This window comes from Rattus norvegicus, chromosome 3, assembly GCF_021556685.1.
Source record: "Rattus norvegicus strain SHRSP/BbbUtx chromosome 3, alternate assembly SHRSP_T2T, whole genome shotgun sequence".
Classification (NCBI taxonomy): Eukaryota; Metazoa; Chordata; class Mammalia; order Rodentia; family Muridae; genus Rattus; species Rattus norvegicus.
In genome coordinates this window covers 12,269,089-12,294,587 of record NC_141536.1, presented here as the reverse complement: position 1 = coordinate 12,294,587, position 25,499 = coordinate 12,269,089, and the positions used below count along the sequence as shown (strand labels likewise).

Genomic DNA, 25,499 nt, shown 5'->3' with positions numbered 1-25,499 from the left:
TACCTCAGCTCTCAGCCATTGCACTTGGGTTCCTACCTTGAACCTTCAGAGGTTAGCTAGGGCTCATCTCTGCCATCTTAACTAAAATATCAAACCTTCCCTGATGATCTAGCTCAGAGTGACACCGGCCCTTCCCCTGTCCTTCAGAGCACTGTTCCTGAGATGTGACTGTATCTGTGTTCTTTTTAGGTAGCTGATTGTCTCCTTCTAGTGCCAGAATGTTTCATAAAGGCAGGACTTTGTCTGGTTTGCTCAATATAGGACCTGTGTCTTCAGTAGTTCATGGTGAGGTCCATGATTACTGCAGGAGCAGTCAGCCTGCAGGGCTAGCCTGGTCTACAGATCTAGTTCCAAGACAACCAGGGCTACACAGAGAAACTCTGTCTTAAAAAAAACAAAAGCAAAAGAAAAGAAAGAAAAGAAGCCAGCAGCATGACATCTGTCCTGGGTTTATCAAGGAAACCAGAAATAAACTGGCACCTGGAGTGGGCCCATGGAAGCAGCAAGAGCCTCCTAACAGGGCAGGGGTACCTCCCAGGACATCAGAGTGGTAGAATGGGCTCTGTAAGGGAACTCAGACAGTGCTGTAGAGCAGGACACTCAACTGGTTGAAGCTGTACAGTCCTAGCAGACGGAGGAGGTAAGAGTGTGGGGCTGCAGGTGACCAGGCCTGGGGCTCTTGCCATCCTGTGGAGGAAGCAGGCTAGAGATAGTCAAGGAACTAAGGAAGCCAGAAAGCTGTCCCAAGCAGGGCTGGCCTCAATATACTGCTTCCTCTGGTACCAGCAGGCCGAAGGGCCTGCAAGTGAGGAAGGTCATAGGAATGTCCAGGCAGCCCATCATTTGTGCCATGCCCAGAGAGTGTTCCACTGGGCCAGCTGAAGCATGGGGCTTCTGGGAGGCATGTGTCAGGGAGAACAGACCCTACGTGACAGCAGTGAGGGCAGCCTGGCTGAAGGGGGCTATAACAATCCTAATAGCTTTTAAAGGAAAAAAGTCAAAATTACAGTGCATGGCGCTGCAGGTAAGAGTGTGTGCTCTTCCCGGGCCGAGAGATGGCGCTGCAGGTAAGAGCACTTGTTTGGGGCCCAGCGCCACACAGTGGCTCAAGAATGTCCATAGCTGAACTCATTTCCCAGCACCTGCATCAGGCAGCTGGCAGTGACCTAAAACCCTAGCTTTTGGGGTTTGTCATTCTCTCTGACCTCCATGTACTTGTGAGCATATCCCCCCACCCCCTGCCACCCGTTCCCCATGAAACAGAAGCTAATTGTAGGGCATAATGGCACATGCCTTTAATTCTAACAGCTCTGTGAGCTCAAGGCCATCTGGTTTATCTAGAGAATTCCATGCCATCAACTCTTCATAGTGAGATCTTGTTTATAAAATAAATGAAATAAATCCTAAAACAAAACGACAGGAAAAGAATAGCTGATGCTTTCTTTTTAAAGATTAGTTTATTTATGTATGTGAGTACACTGTCACTGTCTTCAGACACACCGGAAGAGGGCATCGGATCCCATTACAGATGGTTGTGAGCCACTGTGTGGGTGCTGGGAATTGAACTCAGAACTTCTGGAAGAGCAGTCTGTGCTCTTAACTGCTGAGCCACCTCTCCAACCCAAATGGCTGATTCTTAGTTTTTCCCACCAAATAATGGAACCCAGTGCCTTACACATTCTAGGCAAGTGCTCTACCACTAAGCTACCCCACCTTTTTTTAAATAATTAATTTTATTTTATATATATTCATATGAAGATGTCAGATCACTGGGAACTGGAGTTACAGACAATTGTGAGCTGCTGTGTAGATGCTAGGAATTGAACCCAAGGCCTCTGGAAGAACAGCAAGTGCTCTTAACCACTGAGCTGCCTCTCCAGCCCCCATTTTTATTTTATTAATACGGGGCTTTGCTAGTTGTTCAGGTTGGTCCTGAACTAGTGATCCTCCTATCCCAGCCTCCCTGGTGCAGGCAGTGTTGTCTCTTGCCTCGTGTCCCGAGTAGCTAAAACAGCTCAGGGGTGGATATGGTACCCAAAAGCCAAGCCCATACCCCTTTGGAACTAAGATAATAGTAGTTCTTGACCTTCTTAATACTGTGACCCTCAAATATAATTCCTCATGTTGTGGTAACCCCCAATCTTAAAATTCTTTTCATTGCAACTTTACTTCTTATGACTCACAATGTAAACATCTGTGCTTTCCAATGGTCCTAGATGACCCTGGGAAAGGATCATTCCACCCACCCAGAGGGGTTGAGATACCCAGGTTGAGAACTCTAAGGAATGATTCTCTGGAACCATAGAGACCAGTTTGTACAGAGTGGCCTTGAGTCTCTGAGCTTGCACGTCCTATCTGTCAAACATGACCAGACCTCACTGACTGCCGTGGGAAGCATTTTCCCAGCACTGTCCCCCAGCTCCTCCAGCCCTTGCAGAAGAATTATCATCTTCATTTCTTCCAGATGAGGACACTGTGCTCTGGAGAAGTAACACTGTTTGTGAGTAAATGACAAAATGGAGTCAGGAGAGAGATCTGTCTGTCTGACCATAGAGACTGTACTTTTGGGGGCATGTTGGGAATTAATCCCAAAATCTCTCACATGGTAAGTATGGGCTGTACCAATGCACTACATCTCCATAACACTAAAACTTGTCTGAAGTTCAGCATCCACAAGGGATTGAATTCAAGACTGGATTGGGTACCAAAATCCACAGATGTTCAAGGAGTTTATATATAGTATAGTACTCAGGCATACCCAAGCTTCACTTCTCTGCAAGAGCAGTACACACTCTGAACTACTGTACCATCTCTCCGGCCTCTAGGAATTGTTTGTTGCTCACTTGAATGTAATATGCAGGTTCAGTTTGCAGTGTGTGCAGTCAGTGTTGGTACTGTACTAACCGACTTACCACTGGAATGCATCCAGATCTCTTTCATGTGTGGGGCCCTTTGGTTGGTACCAATGTTTTGGTTTGTTGTTTGAGACAGGTTCTCTCTGTGTAATCCTGGCTGACCTGGAGCTTTTTGTATAGACCAAGCTGGCCTTGAACTCATAGTTAACCACCTGCCTCTGCCTCCCAAGTTCTAGGAGTAAAGGAATGCACCACCATGCCTGGCTGGTGTCAACCATTTTTAATCTCTTTATAGAACTCTAGTATGCTTGTGAGTGTTCACAGTGGAGACACCTGTGAGTCCACTGAGAGGAAAGACCCGGAGCCCTTCTGTACCCAGAAACTTCCTTCAAGTGCGCACGCATATGCACACACACACACACACACACACACACACACACACACACACACACACACACCCTTGCCAAAGAGGCAGGCCCATCCCAACATAGAGCTCCTACGTATTAGCAGAAGGGAGTGCACCCAGAACAAACGCAGTGTCCTCTTGCTTCTGACTCCTTCCTGTCACACTGTGAGGTCATCCAAGTAGCTGGCTGTGTTCTCAGTGCTCTGTGGCAGTCAATGTACTGTAATCGTCCCCTGCAATGTCAGTGGACGTCCAAGGGTCTCTTCTGGGGACCATCACATAGTATACTGCTTAAAACAGTTAGTGCATGGGCTGGAGCGATGGCTCAGCGGTTAAGAGCACTGACTGCTCTTCCAGAGGTCCTGAGTTCAATTTCCAGCAACCACATGGTGGCTCACAACCATCTGTAATGGGATCTGATGCCCTCTTCTGGTGTATGTGAAGACAGCTACAGTGTAACTCATACATAGAATAAAATAAATTTAAAAAAATCTATAAAAAAAAAAAAACAGTACATTTTTAAATTTCATTACGAGGTATGTGTGAGAATGTATGTACCTGCCGCGGTCCCCGCATGAGGATCGGAAGGCAGCTTCTGGGTGTTTGTTGTCTTCCACAGTGTGTTCTGGGGCTTGGACTTTAGGCTTACATGGCAGGTACCGTCACCCATATGAAAGCACATTCCCGGGGCTGGGAATTTAGCTCAGTGGTAGAGCCCTTGCCTAGGAAGCGCAAGGCCCTGGGTTCGGTCCCCAGCTCCGAAAAAAAGAACCAAAAAAAAAAAAAAAAAAAAAAAAAAGAAAGCACATTCCCACCCAGCATCAGTCAGTATTGTCGAGCCATCTCCAGTTACTGCCCGCTTTACACTGTTCGACCATCCATCAGCATCCGTATCTTCATCAGGGCTTGGTGTCTGCAGGAGAGCTGGCTGGCTGTGGGGAACGGCATCTCATTGTGGGTTGGTGCATTCTGCTGATGCCGACGGAACAAGATGAGTGTCCTTGAGGAGGCTGTCATCCACCACCACGTCTGGCTGGTGCCAGGCATTTTTTTTTTTTTTTTTGGTTCTTTTTTTCAGAGCTGGGGACCGAACCCAGGGCCTTGCGCTTCCTAGGTAGGTGCTCTACCACTGAGCTAAATCCCCAGCCCCGGTGCCAGGCATTTTAAAATCTCACTGTGAATGTTCACAGTGACGACACCATGGCACACTCAAAGGAAGGCCCAGATACGAATTTGTAGTCTATGGCTCTCTTCTCTTCCTCCTCCTTTCTCCCCTCCTTCCTCCTCCTCCTCCTCCCCATCCCACCCCGAATCCCCATTATGCTGCCTTAGGCTTGAATTGATCCTCTGTCTTAAGGTAGGGTGGAGAGCCCCTCAGAGGCTGGGCTTGCAGGCACATTACCAAGCTCAGGCCATCGGTATCTTTCTGTGAAATCACTGCCTACTCTTACGTCATAATGCACCTTTACTTTAGGCCTGTAGCATATTTGGAATTAACTTTTGTGTATGTATGAACAGAAATTTCTTCACGCCAGTGTATACCAATTTAACCTTTTCTCCCATGTGATTGGCTCTTTTGAGGTCTGTTAAGAAATCTTAGGGGATGGAGTTGGGGATTTAGCTCAGTGGTAGAGCGCTTGCCTAGCAAGTGCAAGGCCCTGGGTTCGGTCCCCAGCTCCGAAAAAAAGGAAAAAAAAAAAAAAAGAAATCTTAGGGGAGTTTCTAGGGACTGGCTCAGTTATTAACTCACTTGCTCTTGCAGAGGACCTGGGTTTGGTTCTCAGCACCCACATGGTGGCTTACAACCCAGTTCTAGGAGATCTGATTTCTTCCCTGAGCTGTGTGGGCACTGCATGCCCCTAGAATTGGAATTCTAGTACCACATAGGTTCCGGGATTTGAACCCAGGATCTATGCAAGAGCAGTAGATGATGCTCTTAACCACCAAGCTCCCTGTCCAGCCAGGAAGACTTGACATTATAAAGTAACAATTTGAGTGTAATTCTCAGGTGGCACATTCCAGCCATTTAAAGGATCCAGTTCTGGGGGCTGGAGAGATGGCTCAGCGGTTAAGAGCACTGACTGTGGGGCTGGGGATTTAGCTCAGTGGTAGAGCGCTTGCCTAGCAAGCGCAAGGCCCTGGGTTCGGTCCCCAGCTCCGAAAAAAAGAAAAAACAAAACAAAACAAAACAAAACAAAAAAACAAAGAGCACTGACTACTCTTCCAGAGGTCCTGAGTTCAATTCCCAGCAACCACATGGTGGCTCACAACCATCTGTAATGGGATCTGATGCCCTCTTCTTTCTGGTGTGTTTGATGACAGTGTACTCATATATATAAAGTAAATAAAGTATCGAACTCCTTGGTTTTCAGTGGATACGGTATGTCAACACTCCCAAAGGAAAGCCCACCCAGGAGTGGCCACTCCCATTTCCCCCAAGGCTGGTCTCCCTCCGTCTGTAGATTTGTTCTTTGTGGCTGCAGGCCAAGGACCATGGTGCAACCTTCAGAATTGGTTTCTTCAGTTAGCATGACCCAGTGTCCCATGAGAACTTTTTGTGAGTGGAGGATGCTCAGCTTTTTGTTTCGTCAGGGACTCACTGTATAGCCCAGGCTGGTCTGGAACTCCTGGTCGTCTTGCCTCTGCTCCCAGGTGCTAGGCTTACAGGTTTGCACAGCCTGTGCTGGGCTGAATGTGATGGATGGACGGGGCTTCCTTTTCCCCGGTCAGGAAATGGACACCGGCTCTTACCTGCCTCTCACAGGCTGCTTTCTCCTTCTCAGGCTGCGGCTCTGCCAATGATCTTGTGACTATTGGAGTCCATAGTTGCCCTTGTGGGCCCTTGCTGCCTTCTCCCGACATGGCGTCTGACACACCCGAGTCCCTCATGGCCCTCTGTACTGACTTCTGTCTCCGGAATCTCGATGGCACCCTGGGCTACCTGCTGGACAAGGAGACCCTGCGGCTGCATCCAGACATCTTCTTGCCTAGTGAAATCTGTGACCAGCTGGTCAATGAGTGAGCAAGGGTCTCCCCCGGACTGGGGCAGGGTTGGAGCCCAATGTGAGGGGTGAAGTGTGAGCTGGAGATCAAGACTGTGTGTTCAGACCAGGGCAAGGGGGAAGTGGCTGTGACGGTGAGGGATAACAATGGCGTGTATGCATTAGCAGGGATATGGTTACATATGCATTGGTGTGTGTACACAGGCGGCACACGTGAAGGAATGGGTACACGTGTAGCACAAAACATGTATGTGAAGCAGCATGTGTGTGTTTAAGGATAAGTTAGTATAAAATCCTGCATGTAATAGGGCACTAAATGCTCACAGCTGTGCCTGCACCTCTGAACACAAGCACGTGTGTCAAGGTTGGAACAGTAGCCCTTCCATCAGAGACCGGATCACGCATATGAACTTTTATCCATACTCCTGGTAGATCCCCTGCTCTGGGAGCCCACAGCACAGTGTGCCTATCCTTCCTGAAAGCTTAATTTTATACCAGTTACCCCAATGGGAAACCATAGGATCAAAGAGTTTCACAGCCAAATGGGAGCCAAGGACTGAACTCATGATGTGTTCTCAGCATTCAGTGTGTGCCAGGCATGAGGTGAGCCTTTCATTAGCCTAGCACCAGAGGCAAGTGCATCTCGCAGGTGGACAGTGCAGGGGGGTTCAGTCAGGTACGAAAGGTTCCCAGGTGGAAGCAGCCTGGCATCTGACATGCTGTGACTTCCACAGTGCCAAGAGCTTCCAGGGCTTGCTTTTTCCTCCTTCCTCCTTTTTTGGTTTGTTTCTGGGTTGTATTTTTGTTTCTGGTTTTTTTTTTTTTTTAAACAAAGGTTGCACTGTTCCTAAATGGCCTGAAACTTACTATATAGACCAATCTAGCCTCAAACTCAGTGACCCACCTAGCTGTGCTACCCAAATGCTACAGTTAAACGTGTACAATACCACGCCTGCCTCGTATTGTTTTTGTTTTTTGAGACAGGGTTTCTCTGTGTAGCCCTAGCTGACCTGAAACTCACTCTGTAGACCAGGCTGGCCTCCAACCCAGAGTTCCACCTGCCTCTGCCTCCTGAGAGCTGGGATTAAAGGTGTGCGCAACCCTCCTACCTCTCCAACCCCCTCCCCAACCCCACAACTGGCTCTTTTCTTTTGAGATGACTGATTTATTTATTTATTTAATGTCATGAATACACTGTCTTCAGACAGACTAGAAGAGGGCATCGGATCCCATTACAGATGGTTGTGAGCCACCATGTGGTTGCTGGGAATTGAAATCTGGACCTCTGGAAGACCAGCCAGTGCTCTTAACCAATGAGCCATCTCTCCAGCCCTCTTTTCTTTTTTAAAAGAGCCACTATGTGTAGGTGCTAGGAACTAAACACTAGTACTCTGCAAGAACAAGTATCTTAACAGCTGGACCAGCTCTCTAAGCTCCTAGCCTGGGATTCATGCACAAACGAGCATCTTGGCTAGATAGGGTTCCACCGACAGCTCAAACTCTGCCCAGCAGGCAGCTGTAAGCTTAAACTGATTCCCCCTGATTCCCCCATGCCCTGGAAGGGGATGATGATGAGGCACCAGAAGGCTAGTGAGGAAAGATGACTCTAGACTGTGGTGTGGTGCGACTGAGGTCAGTGCATACCTGGGGTGATGGCGTGGGCCTGGGAGAGGGGCACATGCTGTGGGTGACAGGCGTGTGTTTAGGCAGACTGCTAGAAGGGAGTGCTTGGGCTTTGCTGTTGGTGAAAGGCCCTTGCATCCCTGTATCACTGGTGCTCACCCTGATGACCATCTTCAGATTCCTAGACCCTGGGGTATAGGGATAGTCAGAAGCTAAGCAGATGTGTGAAGAGAGGTGGCTGTCGCCTGGGTGATGTCATAAGCCCGCAATCCTGATGTGGGTTCCAAAGGCAGCCCAGGCTCCTAGGTACCTCCTGAGCTAGGCTCGCTTCTCTTGCAGGTATGTGGAGCTGGTCAGTGCGGCCTGCACTTTCGAACCACATGAGACCTTCTTCAGCCTCTTCTCAGACCCCCGCAGCACGCGGCTCACTCGCATCCACCTCCGTGAGGACCTGGTGCAAGACCAGGACCTGGAAGCGATTCGAAAGCAGGTGAGACCCCACCCACCCCAGAAGCCAGGCCTGGGGTGGCTCAGGGTGGGCAGAGGAGCTGAGGCTGCTATGCTACTCCAGGACCTGGTGGAGCTGTACCTGACCAACTGCGAGAAGCTGTCCGCCAAGAGCCTGCAGACGCTGCGGAGCTTCAGCCACAGTCTGGTGTCCTTGAGCCTCTTCGGATGTGCCAACATCTTCTACGAGGAGGACAACCCGGGCGGCTGTGAGGATGAGTGCCTGGTCAACCCCACCTGCCAGGTGCTGGTCAAGGACTTCACCTTTGAGGGCTTCAGCCGCCTGCGCTTCCTCAACCTGGGCCGCATGATCGACGGCATCCCCGTGGAGTCACTGCTTCGGCCACTCAACTCCCTGACTGCCTTGGACCTCTCAGGCATCCAGACAAGCGACGCCACTTTCCTAACACAGTGGAAGGACAGTCTGATGTCCCTTGTGCTCTACAACATGGACCTTTCAGACGACCACATCCGTGTCATTGTCCAGCTGCACAAGCTGCGGTGAGCTGCCCACTTAGCAGCCAGGGCAGGAGTTGGGGCGGGAGTTGGGGAGTGAAGCAGACGATAGAAGAGAGGAAGGTGTCAGTCCTGGGTCCATCATCCACAGCAGGGGAACCCTTGCATGGAACAGGGAGAGAGCCCACTCCTTAGACCACACACTAGCTAGTTGAGGGCAATTTAGGGTACCCAAGTCCCAGCAGGCTATCTCTCCAGAGTTCCCTAGAGAAGCTGTGGCAGGCATGGGCCCTTCCTTGCTGTGGCCTAAAGGAGTAAGATCCTGACCTGTGGCCACCACCTGACCTCCAGCCACCTGGACATCTCCCGAGACCGCCTCTCCAGCTACTACAAGTTCAAGCTGACTCGGAAGGTGCTCAGCCTCCTGGTGCAGAAGCTGGGGAATCTGATGTCACTAGACATCTCTGGTCACATGATCCTGGAGAACTGCAGCATCTCCAAGACAGATGAGGAGGCAGGGCAGACCAGGTGGGTACCTAGCTCTGCCACTGGGACGATGCCACTCACCAAGCCCTGACCAAGTGCCCTCATGCCAAGTACTGTGCAAGCCAGTGAGGCTGGCGTGGTAAGCACACCTTTAATCACAGTACACCAGAGACAGGGATGCTCATCTCTGTGGTTTGAAGCCAGCCAGGGCTGCATAGCCTCCAAGGGGGGTTGGAAAGTGGGGGGAGTGGCTAAGACAGAAGGCTCAGCAGTTTAGGACTCCTGTTGTTCTATAGGGCCCGGGTGCCCTATAGAGGCTCACAACCTGTCTGTAAGTCTTGTTCTGAGAGACCTGACATCCTCTTTGGGCCTCTGCAGGCACCAGGCACACACAGGGAATACAACATATATCTAGGCAAAGCACACAAACCCCAGAGTTCAATAATTATTTTTTTTAAAAAAGTCAAGGGCCAGTGAGATGCCTTAGCATGTTAAGGTGCTTGTCACCAAATCTGACAACTTGCCTTCTGTCCCTGGAACCCACTCCTACAAACCATTTGCTGGTTTCCTCATGAGTGTGAGCACTCAAGCGTGCACAAGCACGTAATACACACATATTCAGTAAATTAACAGGAGGGAAGGAAGGAGGGAAGGAGGGAAGGAAGGAAGGAAAGAAAGAAGGAGGGAAGGGGAAAACAGAGAAGCCAGACAGAGCCTGTGTGAGCTGATGGGGAAAGGACAGACATTCTGGACACTGGGGGGGAAGTGCACACTCAGGGCTGCCTGAAGCCTTCCGAGTTTGTTGAAGAGATCACATTGCAGCATGGGATCAATCTGGATCAATCTGCACCAAGGCCTAAGAAACAAACAGCATCGGGCATGATGGAATGGTGGGGACAGCAGGCAGGGGTACTGTTGTCCTTTCGGTAATACTGTAGCTGACCCGTGCCTCTGAACCAGTGCTGAGCTCTCACTCCAGCCCAGTCACTGTCGCTGCCTCCAGCCTGCCCTTAGCCATGCTTTGTTCTGTACGGCAGAGGGGCTTTTCCTTGCTTGTTGGTGAAATGTGTCCCTGTGAGAATGGCAGGTGACACCTTTCGCAGCTGCTGATCCGTGTTCACACTCCGCCCTCCCACCCTTCTATCAAGAGGTGGGAGCTGGGGATGTGGCTCAGGTGGTGCAGAGCTCTGACTTTGATCCCAACACAGCCTTAAGCAGGCTTGGAAGCGTGCGCCTGCATCACAGCACTTGAGAGGTTGGGTGGGAGGACCAGGGGTTGAAGGCCAGGCCTAGCTGCACAGTGGGTTGGGCAGGGACACGATGGGATTAGAGGCCCTTGTTTCTCCATGGGTGGAGTACCCAGTCCATGGGGGAGCCCAGGCTAGGTCTGATCAAATTGTCAACTCTGGTGTGCTCTTTCCCCAGCACCGAGCCATCCAAGAGCAGCATCATGCCTTTTCGGGCTCTGAAGAGGCCACTGCAGTTCCTTGGGCTCTTTGAGACCTCCTTGTGTCGTCTCACACACATTCCAGCCTACAAAGTAAGAGGCGGAGTGGGGAGGAGGAAGTGGCCAAGTACTGCACAACACTGAGTCTGGGGTCCCATTACCTGGCCTCTCCTGGGTTGTCCTGACATGTTCCATCACTAGGTAAGTGGTGACAAAAATGAAGAGCAGGTGCTGAACGCCATCGAGGCCTACACAGAGCACCGGCCTGAGATCACTTCCAGGGCCATCAACCTGCTGTTTGACATTGCACGCATTGAACGCTGCAACCAGCTTCTGCGCGCCCTGAAGGTCAGCTCAGAACCCCAGGCCCTCAGGCTCCCAGATATTGCTGCCCTCCTTCTCTGTCCTTCTGCACCCAGCCCTTATCCCAGGGGAACAGGCAGCCTTGCCTTGCAAACCTGCCAGCTTGTTCAGGCCCTGCCCTAGTTCCTACCCTGCTCACATCTCCCCAGGACAGCAGGTCTAAGGTCAGCCTTTCCCCAGAGAAGCCACAGTGACTCATAGAGCCCAAGCTGTCCTTGCCTGCCTCTGGCAGCACCCCAGCCCCACCCCATACCCTGTGTTCACACAGCTGGTCATCACAGCCCTCAAGTGTCACAAGTATGACAAGAACATTCAAGTGACTGGCAGTGCCGCTCTCTTCTACCTGACCAACTCTGAGTACCGCTCAGAGCAGAGCGTCAAGCTGCGCCGGCAGGTCATCCAGGTGGTGCTGAATGGCATGGAGTCCTACCAGGAGGTGACGGTGAGCCCCTGCCTACTGCGGCCTGCATGCTTTGGCCCAGTACCCCTTCCCGCTTCCCAGGGCCCAGACACACAGGTCCCCCAGGCTTAGGTGACCTTTGCCAGTTCTTGTATAGCTGTTGTCCCAGAAACCTGCCCCTGGCACACAGTGACCCCAGAAGCTGGCTTCAACTATGGGCCCTGCCCATGGCCACCCCACCTCTGCCCTCTGTGCTCCGTCTTTTCTGCCTCCCTCCCTACCACTGTCGGGGGGGCTGGTCTCCTCTCTCCCTACCACTGTCGGGGGGCTGGATTCTAGTACCTGTTCTTAATTATAAAATTATAAAAGAACATTTGCCATAGAACAGTTACAAAGACATGAAAACCACTAAAAGTCCACCACACGCGTAGCCTCCCACTGACATCCCTTGCTCTGACATGTCGTGTGTGCATGAGAATGTAGTAAATGGGTCATTTGCACTGCTCTGCATGTTGCTTGTGTAGTGTGGATGCTGTTGTTTTCTCCTTTGAGACAGTCTCGCTCTGTAGCCCTCTCCTGGAAGTCCTTACATGAACCAGGCTGGCCTCGAACTCACAGAGCTCTGCCTGCCTCTGCCTCCAGAACTGACTAACAGTGTGCACCAGATCTTTTCTTCCAGCACTCGCCAGTGCTGGGACTAAGGCGTGGTGCACATCAGTGTGTCTGAGCTCTGCTTTGAAGAGAAAAGAATCGGGATCGGGCTGGCTCTTGCCAGTAGCCCGGCCTCAGGAGACTGAGGTGGGATTGAGGCCTGGGCTTCAGAGTCAAACCCTGTCTCAAAAAGAAAATCAAGAAAATGGGGCAAGGAGAGATGGTTCAGCAGTTAAGAGCACTGGCTACTGTTGCAGAGGACCCAGGTTCAAATCCCAACCATCTGTAACTCCAGTTACATGTGGTACACAGACATTTTCTAGCAAAACACCAACATACATAAAATAAAAAATCAAGAAAGCAAAGGAGATGCTGGGTGGTGGGTGCAGGCCTTTAGTCTCAGCACCCAGGAGGCAGAGGCTGCTGGATCTTTGGAGTTCCAGGTTAGCCTGCTCTACATAGTGAGTCCAGGCTACACAGAGGAACCTCTCAAAAAAAAGTTGAAGGGGGGGGGTGCAGAGGAGAGATGGCTCAGTGGTTAAGAGCACTGACTGCTCTTCCAGAGGTCCTGAGTTCAATTCCCAGCAACCACATGGTGGCTCACAACCATCTGTAATGGGGTCTGATGCCCTTTTCTGGTGTGTCTGAAGACAGCTACAGGGTACTCATATATAATAAATAAATCTTTAAAAAACAACAACAACAAAGGAGCTAGGGCAGTAGTTTTCTGCAGAAATGGTAGCATATAAATACTGTAAAGGGTTACCTTTAAACTTTAAGGCCAAGGCAATGCAGAAGGCAGAAGGACTCCCTGAGTTTGAGGCCAGTTTCATCTACAGAGGAAGATTAAAACTGTTCCAAGATAGCCAGGCCTACACAGAGAAACCCTGTTTCAAACAAGAAAAAAATTAGAATAGGCTTTCTCAGACTATAGTATTGGCATCGGGGGTAGCTCAGTGACGGAGCACTGGATAAAGCATGTGGCCCGGGGCTCGGTGCCCAGCATTGTAAAATGTGTGTGCATGCATAGTGTCTGATACCCTAAGGGGCCGTACCCTCTAAACATTGTGATTCATAAAGCCTGGTGAATGCCAGTATTTAATAAAGAAGCATGTAGGGGTGGGTAGATGGCTCAGTGATTAAAAGCACTTGTTACAAGCAGGTTGTTGCTCTAGTCCCATCACACAGTAGGCAAATCTCTAAGCTGAAGGCCAGCCTGGTCTATAGCGCAAGTTCCAGGACAGCCAAGGGTACACAGAGAAACCCTGCCTTGAAATTCAAAAACTTTTACTGTTACCCCTGCAGAGAACGAGGGCTTAGTTCCTAACACCCATTTGGTTGGCTGCTCACAATTGGCTGTAACTCCAGATCCAAGGAATTCAGCACTTTCTGACTCCCATTACAATGCATGGTGCATATATGTGTGTATGTGTATGTATGTAGAACATGGTATACATATATATGCACACATAAAATAAATTTTAAAACACAAAATATATGTTTAATAAGGAAGGGAAGGAGAGTAATGATGACCCGTGGAGTACATACATCATGAATGTACAGGCTGGGAAAGAAGGGATGGCCACATGCCTGTACACTGCTGGTAGCAGTACAGCCACCTGGTTAACAGCCAACTGCTGTCTCAACATGAATCGTGTCCACTTCTGATCCAGAAAGCCCTGAGCAAGCCAGGCTTGGAAGCAAGAGGACCAGGAGTTCAGTGTCATCTTCAGCTGTGTTCGAAGCCAGTCTGGAGTGCATAAGACCCTCTCAAGAAAACAAACCCCCAAATCCCTCAACTCTGTGTACCTTAGTGCAGCTGTGTGACAGACACCAGGCAGCATGTGCAAGGCATTATGGACAGTGGCCAAAAGTCCGTTAGTGGGAGAACTGATGGGTAAACTGAGGTGTCATGACAGAATGTTAGACTTCAATGAAAGCGAGTGCATTTCAGCTACAGGTGACAATACTTGTCCTTGGAGCAGTGCTGAACAAGGGCTCGTGGCTCCCTGGGGGGAAGACAGGGTCTTATGATCAGGAAGGGACTTGGGTGTAGGCAGTGTTTGTTTCCTGGCAGAGGTCGTGGTTGCATGGATTTTAAAATACAAAAACTTCATGTTTTTAAAAACTTTTAGAATAACCTTACTGAGAATGAAAAGCAAGGGGGCAAGCCTTAGTTGAACATGGCGGTATACTGAGGCAGCAGGGTTGGGAGTTGAAAGCCAGCCCTGGCTACATGGTGAGCCTGAGCTCAGTGTGGACTGTGTTGAAAACTCCAACCAAAAGGCCCGGAAGCTTTCTCTTCCAGAGAATCTCCCCAGCCCTTGGTGACATCTGATCTGGAGCCCTGTCCCAGGTCTGTCCCTGAACGTGCCCTGCTTGTCTCCCACCCTGGCCCAGGTGCAGCGGAACTGCTGTCTGACCCTCTGCAACTTCAGCATCCCCGAGGAGCTGGAGTTCCAGTACCGCCGCGTGAACGAGCTCCTGCTTGGCATCCTCAGCCCCACCCGCCAGGACGAGTCGATCCAGCGTATCGCTGTGCACTTGTGCAATGCCCTCGTCTGCCAGGTGGACAATGATCACAAGGAGGCTGTGGGCAAGATGGGCTTCGTCGTGGTACGTGAGCTTGGCTGCCTTTATCCTCCTGTGCTCTGAGGCCTCCAGAGGACCCGGGTGACGGGGGAGGAGGGGGTAGGAGATGGCAGAGAGGGGGGGGGGGAGAATGAGTGTCGGACAGTGTTGTTTGATCCACCTGTTGGAGTTAACAGGCGACCATGAGCCTTCTCACATGGGTGCTGGGAATTGAACTTGGATCCTCAGCAAGAGTAGGACATACTCCTAACCACAGAGCCATCTCTCCACTCCCCAGAAGAGTTGCTTGCTTGCCTGCTTACTTGTATATGACAAGGCCTTTCTATGTAGCCCTGGCTGGCCTAGAACTTGCTAGGTACCGCAGGCTGGTCTCTAAGTCAGAACGATAACTTCACGTCTACTTCCTCCCGAGTGCTCGTAATAAAGGTGCACTACCATGCCCGCCTCAGAAGGATTTCTTTTGTTTTGTTTTTCAGACAGGGTTTCTCTGGGTAGCCCTGGCTGTCCTGGAACTCAATATGTAGACCAGGCTGCCCTTGAACTCAGAGATCCACCTGCCTCTGCTTTCCCCAGTGCTGGGATTAAAGATTGTACCACCGCGCCTGGCTTTCAGAAGGATTTCTTAATGTTGCTTATGACTGTGTGGTCTTCTCTGTCTTTTAACTAGTTCCACTCAGCTCCATGCAGTAAGCCCTATGACAAAAGACCCAGGGCTGGCCCTTCTTGTCACTATGCCTTTCTGGCCTGGTATGAATAAGTTCTTAGCCCAGTACATGAACAGGATAAATATGGAAGGAAAGAAGGATCTGAGGGTAGTCGGTCCACTGACCCCCCCTCTATCCCTCCACTGACCCCCCCTATCCCCGAGGAGTGCCGCCCCTAGCAGAGAAGCACTTGACAAGTACCCACGTGTCCTTGACCACCTTCGAGCCACTTCCAAAAGACCTGTAGAGTTGGACGCTGCCAGGCTGTGTCACCCGGGACAGGCAGTGCCTCCCTGTCTGCTGAGCTCCTAAGCTGGTGGGGCCCTGGCCTCAGGCAGCCTCTCTCCTCTGCCCACAGACCATGTTGAAGCTGATCCAGAAGAAGCTGCTGGACAAGACGGTAAGCGAGCCCAGCCCACTCTGCCCTCTCCCTAGAGGCTTCTGCCAGAGTTGGCCATGTGTCCTCCGGAGGACAGAACTGAGCTGTGCCTCCCCAACAGTGTGACCAGGTCATGGAGTTCTCCTGGAGCGCTCTGTGGAACATCACGGATGAGACTCCAGACAACTGTGAGATGTTCCTTAACTTCAACGGCATGAAGCTCTTTCTCGACTGCCTGAAGGTAGGCAGTGCCCGCACGGGCTGCCACACACCTAGCATGCCATCCCGCACAAGCTTCCCATGGCCACACAGGCCAGCCACACACCCCATGTCTGCTGCTGGAAGAAGTGTCAGGAAGCTTTTCTCAGCTTCACCTCCTGAGAGTCCTTCTGCCAGGGAACCCCAACCTGTTCTGCCTGCCCAGAGACCGTCCTCTGCTAACAAGATACAGTTCTGCCCAGAATATAGGACTCGGCTTGTTTCTGTAGCTTCTTAGGGGCTCCCCAGAAAGGACTCCTCTGAGCTGTGGCAAATGGAGCTGTAATCATCCCCAAAGTCAGCTCTCTTCCCGGCCTCTGTCCTGGGAGCACTAGAAAGTCGAGGCCGGCCTACTGTGTCTCTCCCTTGTCTAGAAGGGCCCTCCACACAGGCGCCCACAAATCCGCAGGATAACAGTATCACGTGAAGTGATGAGTGTGAAGGCCTTGCCTGCTCTTGTCCCAGGAGTTCCCAGAGAAGCAGGAGCTACACCGGAACATGCTCGGGCTCTTGGGGAATGTGGCAGAGGTGAAGGGGCTGCGGCCTCAGCTGATGACCTCTCAGTTCATCAGCGTCTTCAGGTTGGTACTTCCTGGGCCTCCAGAAAACTCAGAACAGTCGGGTGTACTGTGAGCACACTGTGCTCTGTCTAGGCTTCTGTTACTGGTACTCCTTCTATCTATAATGTACGTTTTGTTTTCCTTGATCTTGTTAGTAATTCTGTGTATGTGAGGGACGGGTGTTTGCCCATGAGTGCAGTTGCCCAGAAAGGCCAAGGTTTGGGTCTCCTAGAGTTGCAAGCCGCCATGGGTCCTGGGACTCAGCTCCAGTCTGACAGAGCAGTGTGTGCTGTACAGTGAGCTGTGCTGTACACTGAGCCGTTTCCCCAGCCCCTGTGGGCTTTAGTCTTTCAGCCTGCCACAGACGGCCGCACTGTCACATCCTTTTCTTTGAAGGACTCTGAATAAATACCAAGTGGCGAGATGTGGCCTGAGCTTGTAATCCTAGCACTTGGGAGATGAAGCAGGCCAGTCTGAACTTCATGAGATCCTGACTCAAAAACAAACAAAACAGGGCCAAGTCATTTACACCTGAGCCCGGCGGTACAGGCCTGAAGTCCTGTGCTCAAGGGGCTGAAGCGGGAGGAGGCGGTAGTGGCTGCAGGGCTGGGTGGCTGCCCACTAATGCATGGTGGATCTTCTTCTTCTTCTTCTTCCCGGTAGCAACCTGCTGGAAAGCAAGGCCGATGGCATTGAGGTTTCTTACAATGCCTGTGGTGTCCTATCCCACATCATGTTTGATGGGCCTGAAGCCTGGGGTGTCTGTGAACCCCAGCGGGCAGAGGTGGAGGAGCGTATGTGGGCGGCCATCCAGAGCTGGGATATCAACTCCCGAAGGAATATCAACTACAGGTCAGAGATGGGAAGGTACACAGCATGGAGAGTCAGAAGCTGCTTGTCCCAACATGATGTGCCAGAGCTTTCCACCCTGGTCCTGTTCTCTAAAGGCGATTGCTCTCACTCACTGTAAGGTCCAGTGTGTGAGGGGCACATTCCCACTCGTTAACATGTGTGTTATATCCAAGGCCTGTCTCTTACGCATGTTTGATACAGAACTAAACACACCGCAAAACACAGGTCACCTGTAACCCCACCCCTGTCAGGCTGGCCTCAGTCCTCACTGTACTGGGAGGGTGACTTTGTAGTCACCCGGTCAGTCCTTCTCCCTGCCACACTAGGGACAGCTGGTCATTTATGTCAAACACTCAGTTGAAAGGATAGGCCATGGTGTGTGGCTTTGCTCAAGCCCCAGTCCCTGGGAGGCAGGAAGCTAAATCCCAGGGCCCTTCTGAAGCTTTGCAGATGAGATTTCCTGGCTTGGGGGCTGGAACTGCAGCCTGGCTTAGAGTTACTGTAGGTTTCTCCCAAGGTGTCCCCCTTCCTTACCAGTTCACTCTCTTGGTTGCCAAGACCCTCTTCTCTGACTTTGGTCTTCCCCAGGGTGAACTCCTGGGTAGAGCCAGCCGCAGGGCCCTGAAATCCTACAGGCTTGCCCATACTGCCCTTAGGACCCTGCATGGAGGAGCTCATAGGAGCAAGCCTCACTTCTCCAGCCTCTGGATGACGGCGCCTCTCTCCTGCAGGTCCTTTGAGCCGATCCTCCGCCTCCTTCCCCAGGGCATCTCTCCAGTCAGCCAGCACTGGGCCACCTGGGCCCTGTACAACCTCGTGTCTGTCTACCGTGAGTGCCTCCTCCCTTGGCTCAGACAGTCCCTCAGCCGAACACAGCATGTCCACAGGGAGCTGGCACTCAGGAAAGAACACAAAGAGTTACCATTGGCCATGTCCTTCAGAGCTAAGTTGGCATTGGTAGGATGCCAGTGTGATGGTTAGCCTAGTCACCATCAGAGGTGACCCAGCCCATACCGGTGTGCCTTTCTCCACACTCTTGCCCTACCTGTGAGTGAACTTTCCAGTCTTTTTGCTACCTGCAAGGCAGAGAGATAGCCATCTCCTTGGTTGGTCACCATAGTTACCTGGGGGTGTCTTACTAGCAACATCATAAATACAAACTTCTGCCTGGGGAACCTGTGTCATGATACAAACTCTCAGAGAAATATCATGCTTTGGGCCTATGGTGGAGATATTTCCCATAGGACTAACTCCAGGGAAATTGTAACCACAATTTCTGGGGAACAGTGGGGAGTGTCTTTTTCAAGGACTTGCCCATTCCCTGCCATGTGGCCCCAGGAGGCTTGGCACCCTTGGCCTGTCCCTGCTCCCTCCTGGCAGGTCTTTCCTCAGGCAGCAACTGTAGAACGGTTCTGGAAACTGTGGGTGTCTGGGGACAGGCTGTAGCTGAACATGGTCCTCACTATTGCTCCTACCTTGTAGCTGACAAGTACTGCCCCCTGCTGATTAAGGAAGGCGGGATGCCCCTGCTGAGGGACTTGATCAAGATGGTTACTGCCCGGCAGGAAACCAAGGAGATGGCCCGGTAAGAAACAAACTGCATCCTGGGTAGGAACCTTGGTATGGAGGGCAAAGGGCTCAGTGGGAGTTACTCAGGGTTAGTATGGAGCAAACAGTGGATGGGTGTCCAGCAGGGGCCTCTGTCACCTGCCCATGGATGACAGACAGGGTCTCAACTGTCAGGGGAGCTGGTCTGCTTTCAAGTGCTCAGTAGGCTTCCCCAGTCCCACTGAGAGCCCTCCTTGTCACCAGCATTAGCAAGAACTCTGCATTATTTTTGACCTACGTTATTCCAATAAAAACGGACTCGCTGTGGTGAGGTGTATGCTAGAGGCCACGTGCACACGGTGCTGGGTTATTTAAACGCAGGGGTAAGGGTAAGGCCGCCAGGGAAACGCGCCCTTCGACGGCTGGGGTGAAGCTCAGCAGTACAGCCCTTGCCCAGCATGTGCCAGGCCCCAGTTATGATTGTCCTTCGTACGCCTTCAAGTACACATACTACATGATAGGATCAGTTGGATCCGCCTTCCTCTTTTCTGGATCCATTCTCACTCAGAGAATACTCCTTTGTCATAAATCTGAGCACAGGGTGGCCTGAGGCTCAGACTCCACCCTCCTCCCGCCCCATACGCAGAATATGCCTTTCTGGCTTGGAGACATCAGCCAGCTCTGCCATTTGTTATTTTTGGGTTCAGTTTTAACTGACTGGTCCTTGGACTTAGTCTCCCTTGGGAGTCCCCTGGAAAGTGTTAGAACTCAACAGCCACCTGCAGACTTTTTTACCAGTGGGCTTGGGGATATCTGTGTTAAACAAGATCCCAGGACTTTTAAGTCATTGGGTGGGGCCTGTCAGCGAGCCCTCTTGGTGCCCTTTGACCTGAGACCTGAGTTGTGTCTGAGCCAGTGGGTTCTCTGGGTCAAGAATGAACTATACTAGGAAGTTCCTTCTCTAAAGCCCTCCATACAGCCTTTCAGCAAATGGAGGCTGCGGTGAACCCCAGAACCCAGAGTCTCCCTTTTGAACAGACAAGGGGTGTAAGGTCAAACTGCCGTGGGTGGCAGTAATCTCAGGGAGCAGACTGAGTTGGGACACTTAAGGCCTGGAGCCGGTATAGCCACCTGTGCAGACCCCTGTCCATTTGGGGCCCTGTGGACTTCTGCACAGAGAATGAGCATGGGCAGGGCAAGCACTGAAGAGGGCAGTGGTGGGTTGAGGAGGTCAGGTCTGACTGCTTATAGGACTTCCTCCTTTCCTAGTTGGGGGCAGGGGCAGCATTCATGGCCACAGGTCCTACTTCCCAGTCACCGGTACACTGTTCAAGTATGTGTCAGGGTCACTCTTAAGGCTTGTTAAGTAGCTGTGGGGCCCAAGCAGGAGCGGCCCTTCTTAGCCATCCTCCAATGCTCTCCCCGGTTTCATCCAGCAAGGTGATTGAGCACTGCAGTAACTTTAGAGAGGAGAACATGGACACGTCCAGATAGAGGCCACACAGCTCGGACCACAGGCCGGGAGGAAGCGCTGGAGGTCTAGTGGGCAGGTCCCTTGCGGAGCCTCCCACAGGGTGAAGAGACAGCGAGGACTTTTGCACAGCCGACGCGGTTCCTTAATGTTAGTGAGATATATATATTATATATATATTATTATTTTTTTTTTGGTTAGGAAGTGTGAAGTTTTGTGTGTATGACTTCTCCCGAGTCTTTGCAGCTCCTTGCCACTCTCATCCACCTCCAAGCTTTCGTTGCTGCCATGTTCCCTCCTGCCCCAGCTGGGCTTGCCTCTAATGCTGTGAGTGCCTGGTCCCTTCCCAGTGAGCTCAGACCCTGGCCTGCCTTCTGTCTGTTGTGGGCGGAGCTGGCCCTTACCAGGCTGCTCGACATCCTTGATCCCCGCCTGAGTGCCCTGTGCAGGCTCCCAGGTGAGTGAGGCTGCTGAGGTCTGGGATTAAGTCCAGCCCTACTGGGTTTCCCAGCTTTGGTGCTCCAGGCTGTGAGCCATCTGGGGCCAAAAGAGTAAGCTGTTCCCAGCCTTAGACCAAGCGGCTCCTGTCCCGAGGACCCTGGAGAAGCATGGCTCTGTTGGCCACTGCTCTCTGGCCAGGCCTGTCTGTGGCCATGCTGCTATGGAGGCTGCCTCAAGTCTCCCTCAGGCCCCAGGCTTTTGAAGGTTCCAGCCCAGAGATGGCCAGAACTCAGGGGCAATTCCACTGCCCCTTCTGCCAAACATGCCCCAGGCCACCTCAACTCTGGCAGCTGGCACCTTCCGGGACCAGGGTCTTGCTCCTTGTTCTGTAGCCCTCATCTACCCACAGCACCCCAGTGCCCAGGCACTCCCACCAGCAGCAGAGCTGAGCCCACCCGCTGTCCAGAAGATACTACAGCTCCCTCCAAGGCAGGAGTTCCCCACTCCAGCCTCACAGTGGCAGCAGGAAACCACCTTCAGACCAGCATGTGGACAGTCCTCTGTCCCTCCAGCCCAGTCAGGCTGCCCTGAGAAGCTGCACTGTGGTGTAGGCTCTCGGGGCATCCGTGCACCCATCATTGTGTCTCTGCATTGCCTTTCATTGGTACAGGTACTCAGGAGACCTGTGCACAGCAGGCGTAGGGAGCAAAGCTGGCCCCGGAGGCAGCCTCTGGTGTGGCTTTTTCTGCCCTCTTTCTTCTCTGTGCCTGTTTGTTTCCGGGCTTACCTGCCTACAGTCAGAAGGGGCCCAGCTGTTCACAGGACTCGGGGAGAGGCAACTGACCTTCCCAGAGGAAACTTTCCCTGGCAGGTGGCTTCCCCCATGCAGCACTTGGGCAACCTCAGCCTGCCCTTTCCATCCCACGCCCTCTGGCACTGCCAGGCCCTGAGCAGAGCTGTCATCCACTGCTTTACCACCTGGGTCTGGGGAAATGTCTGTACTTCAGGATGTCACAGAAATACATTTTGTGCAAAGTGCAAAAGAGTGCTGTCTTTTCTTTCCGGAAGAGATTGGGGGATGCTGGGCTGACATGGGCAGTCAGAGGTCAGGAAAGGAGCGAGGGGTCTCCTGGAGTGTGGGTAGTCTGACTGTAGGTGTATGTGCCTGCAGGCTGGAGACAGGGGGCAGACTGAGGTGAGTATGTGTCTGTGACATTCTCTCCACATCTCTGTGCCCAGACACTGAGGTCATGGCAGAGCGCCTGCTGGGACGGCATGGTCTGCTGGGAGAGACACATAGTAAATACAAACTCACTGTTCTGCAGCAAAGACGGGAAGGATACCTCCTGCTGCTGCTGCTAGGCATGGTGGAGTGGCTCAGAAGGTCTGATAGGTGCTAGACAGGACCATACAGCTCCCTATGATGGAGAAGGTGGAGCCAGCAGGGGGTCCTCTAAGCAAGGCTGGGCTGAACCCAGTGGAAAGGTGGTGCTGCCAGGGACAGCATCTCAGACAGGGCCTTGCCATAGGGAGCTCACAGGGGACAGTCCCATTGAGCTGCAAACCAAAAGGAGCATAGGAACGTGCGGTTGGGAGGGCAGAGCTAAGCGGCTGCTCCCAAGCCTGTCACATGCTCTCCAGACCACGAAGAGGGTGTGAGCAGGAGTGCCAGAGCCAGATTAAACAGTTCCAGGAGCTGGCATGCTATCTGCACCCTTCCTGACAGAAGAGAGGTCCCTCCTCGCCCTCAACAGAGCCCTGTATCACTGGCCACCCACACAGCCTAGGCAGAAAAGGCATCATATGTGGCAGTTTGCTTGAGTGTGGGGGGAAGCCGGAGTGGCTGTCTGTGTGCATTCCACATTCTCAGCCCACAGATGGGTACATGGACTCAAGAGGTGACGTGCCTTCTCACCTCAGGTTACCATAGTAAAGGAGGGCACAGGCTGCACAGGTGCACCGTGTGCTCCTAGCCCAGGAGCCTGCTCTTCCCTGTGTTTAGAACACTGCTTCCTGCTCACTCCAGCCCCAACCTGGCTGCTTCTTGATGCTGAAGCTATGGCATCTGCCACTCCATGGGATTATAAACAGCGCATCAGTGCTGTGCTAAGGGTCAGCACACAGCACGAAACCCTGGGTATCCAGGACTTTTTATAAATTCATTCTACTTTGTGTGAGTGTATGCTACTTGTGTGCAGTGCCCATGGTGGCCAGAAGAGGGCAGCAGCTCACAACTATGTGTCACTGAGCGCTAAGACCCAAACTTCTCTGGAAGAGCAGCAAGCGTAAACCACTGAGCCACCTCTCCTGCCCGCCCACCCAGGGATCTTACTGACTGTGCTACACAGAGGCCCTAGCTGAAAGTAGCCGCTAAGACTGACTACCTGAGTTCTATTCCCAGGACCCATATAGGGAGAGAGGAGACCAGTCTCCGGCAGCCCACACACCCAGTAAAGCACAAATAAATACACTGATCTTGCTTTTGTGGTTTGGTTTTTTGGTTTTATTGAGACAGGATTTCTTGGTGTAGCCTTAGCTGTCCTTGAATTAGCTTTGTAGACCAGGCTGGCCTCAAACTCCACCTGACTGTGCCTCAGAGTGCTGGAATTAAAGGCACCACCACCAGCTGATTTTTTTTTTAATTTAAAAAAACAAAACAAAAACACCCTACTGGATGGGGAGATGCCCTGGTGGTTAAGAGCCATTTGCTGTACACCCCTCACACACACACACACACACACACTCCCAGTGAGGATCTCTCTGTCTCCCTGCTGTCTCAGAACTTGTTCTATAGACTATGCTGGCCTCAAACTCCAAACATCCACCTACCTGCTTCTGCCTCACCAGTCAACTGCCCCGCCCCAAAATAAGGCCTTTCTCTCTACAACAGCTCTGGCTGACCTGAAACTAACGATGCAGACTAGGTCACCTCTGCCTTTGAGTGCAGGGATTAGAGGTGTGCGCCACCATGCACCATTGTACTTGTGGCTCTTGCAAGGGACCTCAGTTCAGTCTCCAGCACTCACAGGGTGCTTATAACCATCTGTACCTCCGGGGACCTGGCACTCTGATAACCTCTGCAGACACGAGGCATGAACACAGTGCGCAGACATACTTTCAGGTAAAACAGTCACACAAAACAACATTAGCCTCTAAGCCTGATGACCTGATTTCTGTCCCTAAAACCCTACATGGCAGGAGAGAAGCAACAGCTAAGCTAGAATTGTCTTCTCATTTCTGTGAGCTATCACATCAGCTCACACACACACACACACACACACACACACACACACACTCCCCAACTCACAAATAGGGTGTGTGTGTGTGTGTGGCGTTGTTTGTTTTGTTTTCATCTTTTTTATTTTCCCATAGACAGAGCCTCACTATTCAGCCCTAGCTGGCCTAGAACTTGTTACTTGGACCAGGCTGGCCATCTGTCTGTCTCTCTACATCCCAAAGGATGGGCTTAAAGGTGTGGGTAGCCCAACCCCTTTTTTGGGAACAAGCTTTTATGTCACATTTGGCTTTGGTTCCCTTCACTGTATCGAGGATGGCCTCAAACTTTCTTGCCTCTACCTCCAGCTCGTTGAGATTATTGGCATGCACCACCATACCATATATACCATGCTGGGGACCTAACCCAGCATTTAGTGCTTGTTAGACAAATATTCTATATCAATTGTGTTAATCCCCAGACTGTTTAGTAATCTCATTCTCATGGAATAGCCTGATTGGCCCTAACCCCCCCACCCCCACCCCCACCCGCTCTGGTCTTGGGAAGTCAGTTGTCCTACAGGAAAAGGGATATCTATTTGACCAAAACAAACCGCCAAGAGCTTGAATACTGGGGATGGGGCTGGAAGAAGGTAATCAGGTGGAAGTCAGCTGAATGGGGGAGGTCCTAGGAACACAAGGAGAGAAAGTCAGTCTGGCTGGGCCGTGGTGGTAGCAGAGGAGGCCGTTCTATCACCAACCCCATGGAAGAAGGAGAAAATAGCTTAAAGAAGTTCAGTAACTTGCCTCGAAAGTCATGGGACCTACAATTTATTTCTCCAAGCCGGGCCATGCGTTTCCAGATTACGCACCAGAGCCCTCCTTTTTCCCATCATCCTTATCAGAAAGCGAATAAGAGGCAAGAGTGTCATCAAGGCGCACCCTCGTGCAAGCCCGGCCCATCACCCTTTGGGAGCAAGCACCGCGTGGCCTCCGGGGAATCAAAGATAGGCACGTCTGCGCATGCGCGGGGAGGGGGTTCCCAATGCTTCCGCCTCCCGGGTTTTGCAAAGTTACCTGGCCCACCGGAGGCGGAGTTAGGGAGTTATGGGCTGTGCGCGCGCGGGCCCCGCCTTCAGCCTCCTCGGGCACCTGTTGGCCTGAGGGGCCGCTGGTGGCACCCAATAGACAGCTTCCTTGAGTCGCCCGTGCCCCGCCCCTAATGCAGAGCCACCAATCCCCTCGTTGCCGCAGCCCCGCTGCTCCGCGGCCCCACCTTCCGCGC

The 25,499-nt window shown here is 51.9% G+C and overlaps 1 protein-coding gene across 19 annotated transcripts in view; it reads left to right on the top strand.

The window, feature by feature from the left end:
- Positions 1-22,044, top strand: part of Zer1 (zyg-11 related, cell cycle regulator) — a 36,541-nt gene extending 14,497 nt beyond the window's left edge. For 4 of the 19 annotated variants that reach the window (XM_087652647.1, XM_087652661.1, XM_087652659.1 and 1 more), the window contains exons 2-16: positions 6,045-6,279; positions 8,226-8,376; positions 8,458-8,894; positions 9,201-9,377; positions 10,761-10,875; positions 10,984-11,130; positions 11,414-11,581; positions 14,597-14,812; positions 15,851-15,892; positions 15,993-16,112; positions 16,595-16,710; positions 17,353-17,541; positions 18,273-18,370; positions 19,024-19,126; positions 20,526-22,044. In XM_087652647.1, the coding sequence (XP_087508773.1) occupies positions 6,045-6,279; positions 8,226-8,376; positions 8,458-8,894; positions 9,201-9,377; positions 10,761-10,875; positions 10,984-11,130; positions 11,414-11,581; positions 14,597-14,812; positions 15,851-15,892; positions 15,993-16,112; positions 16,595-16,710; positions 17,353-17,541; positions 18,273-18,370; positions 19,024-19,126; positions 20,526-20,583 (2,372 nt within the window). In that variant the 3' untranslated portion in view covers positions 20,584-22,044. 19 annotated transcript variants of the gene reach the window in all.
- The last annotated feature ends 3,455 nt before the right edge of the window (positions 22,045-25,499 follow it).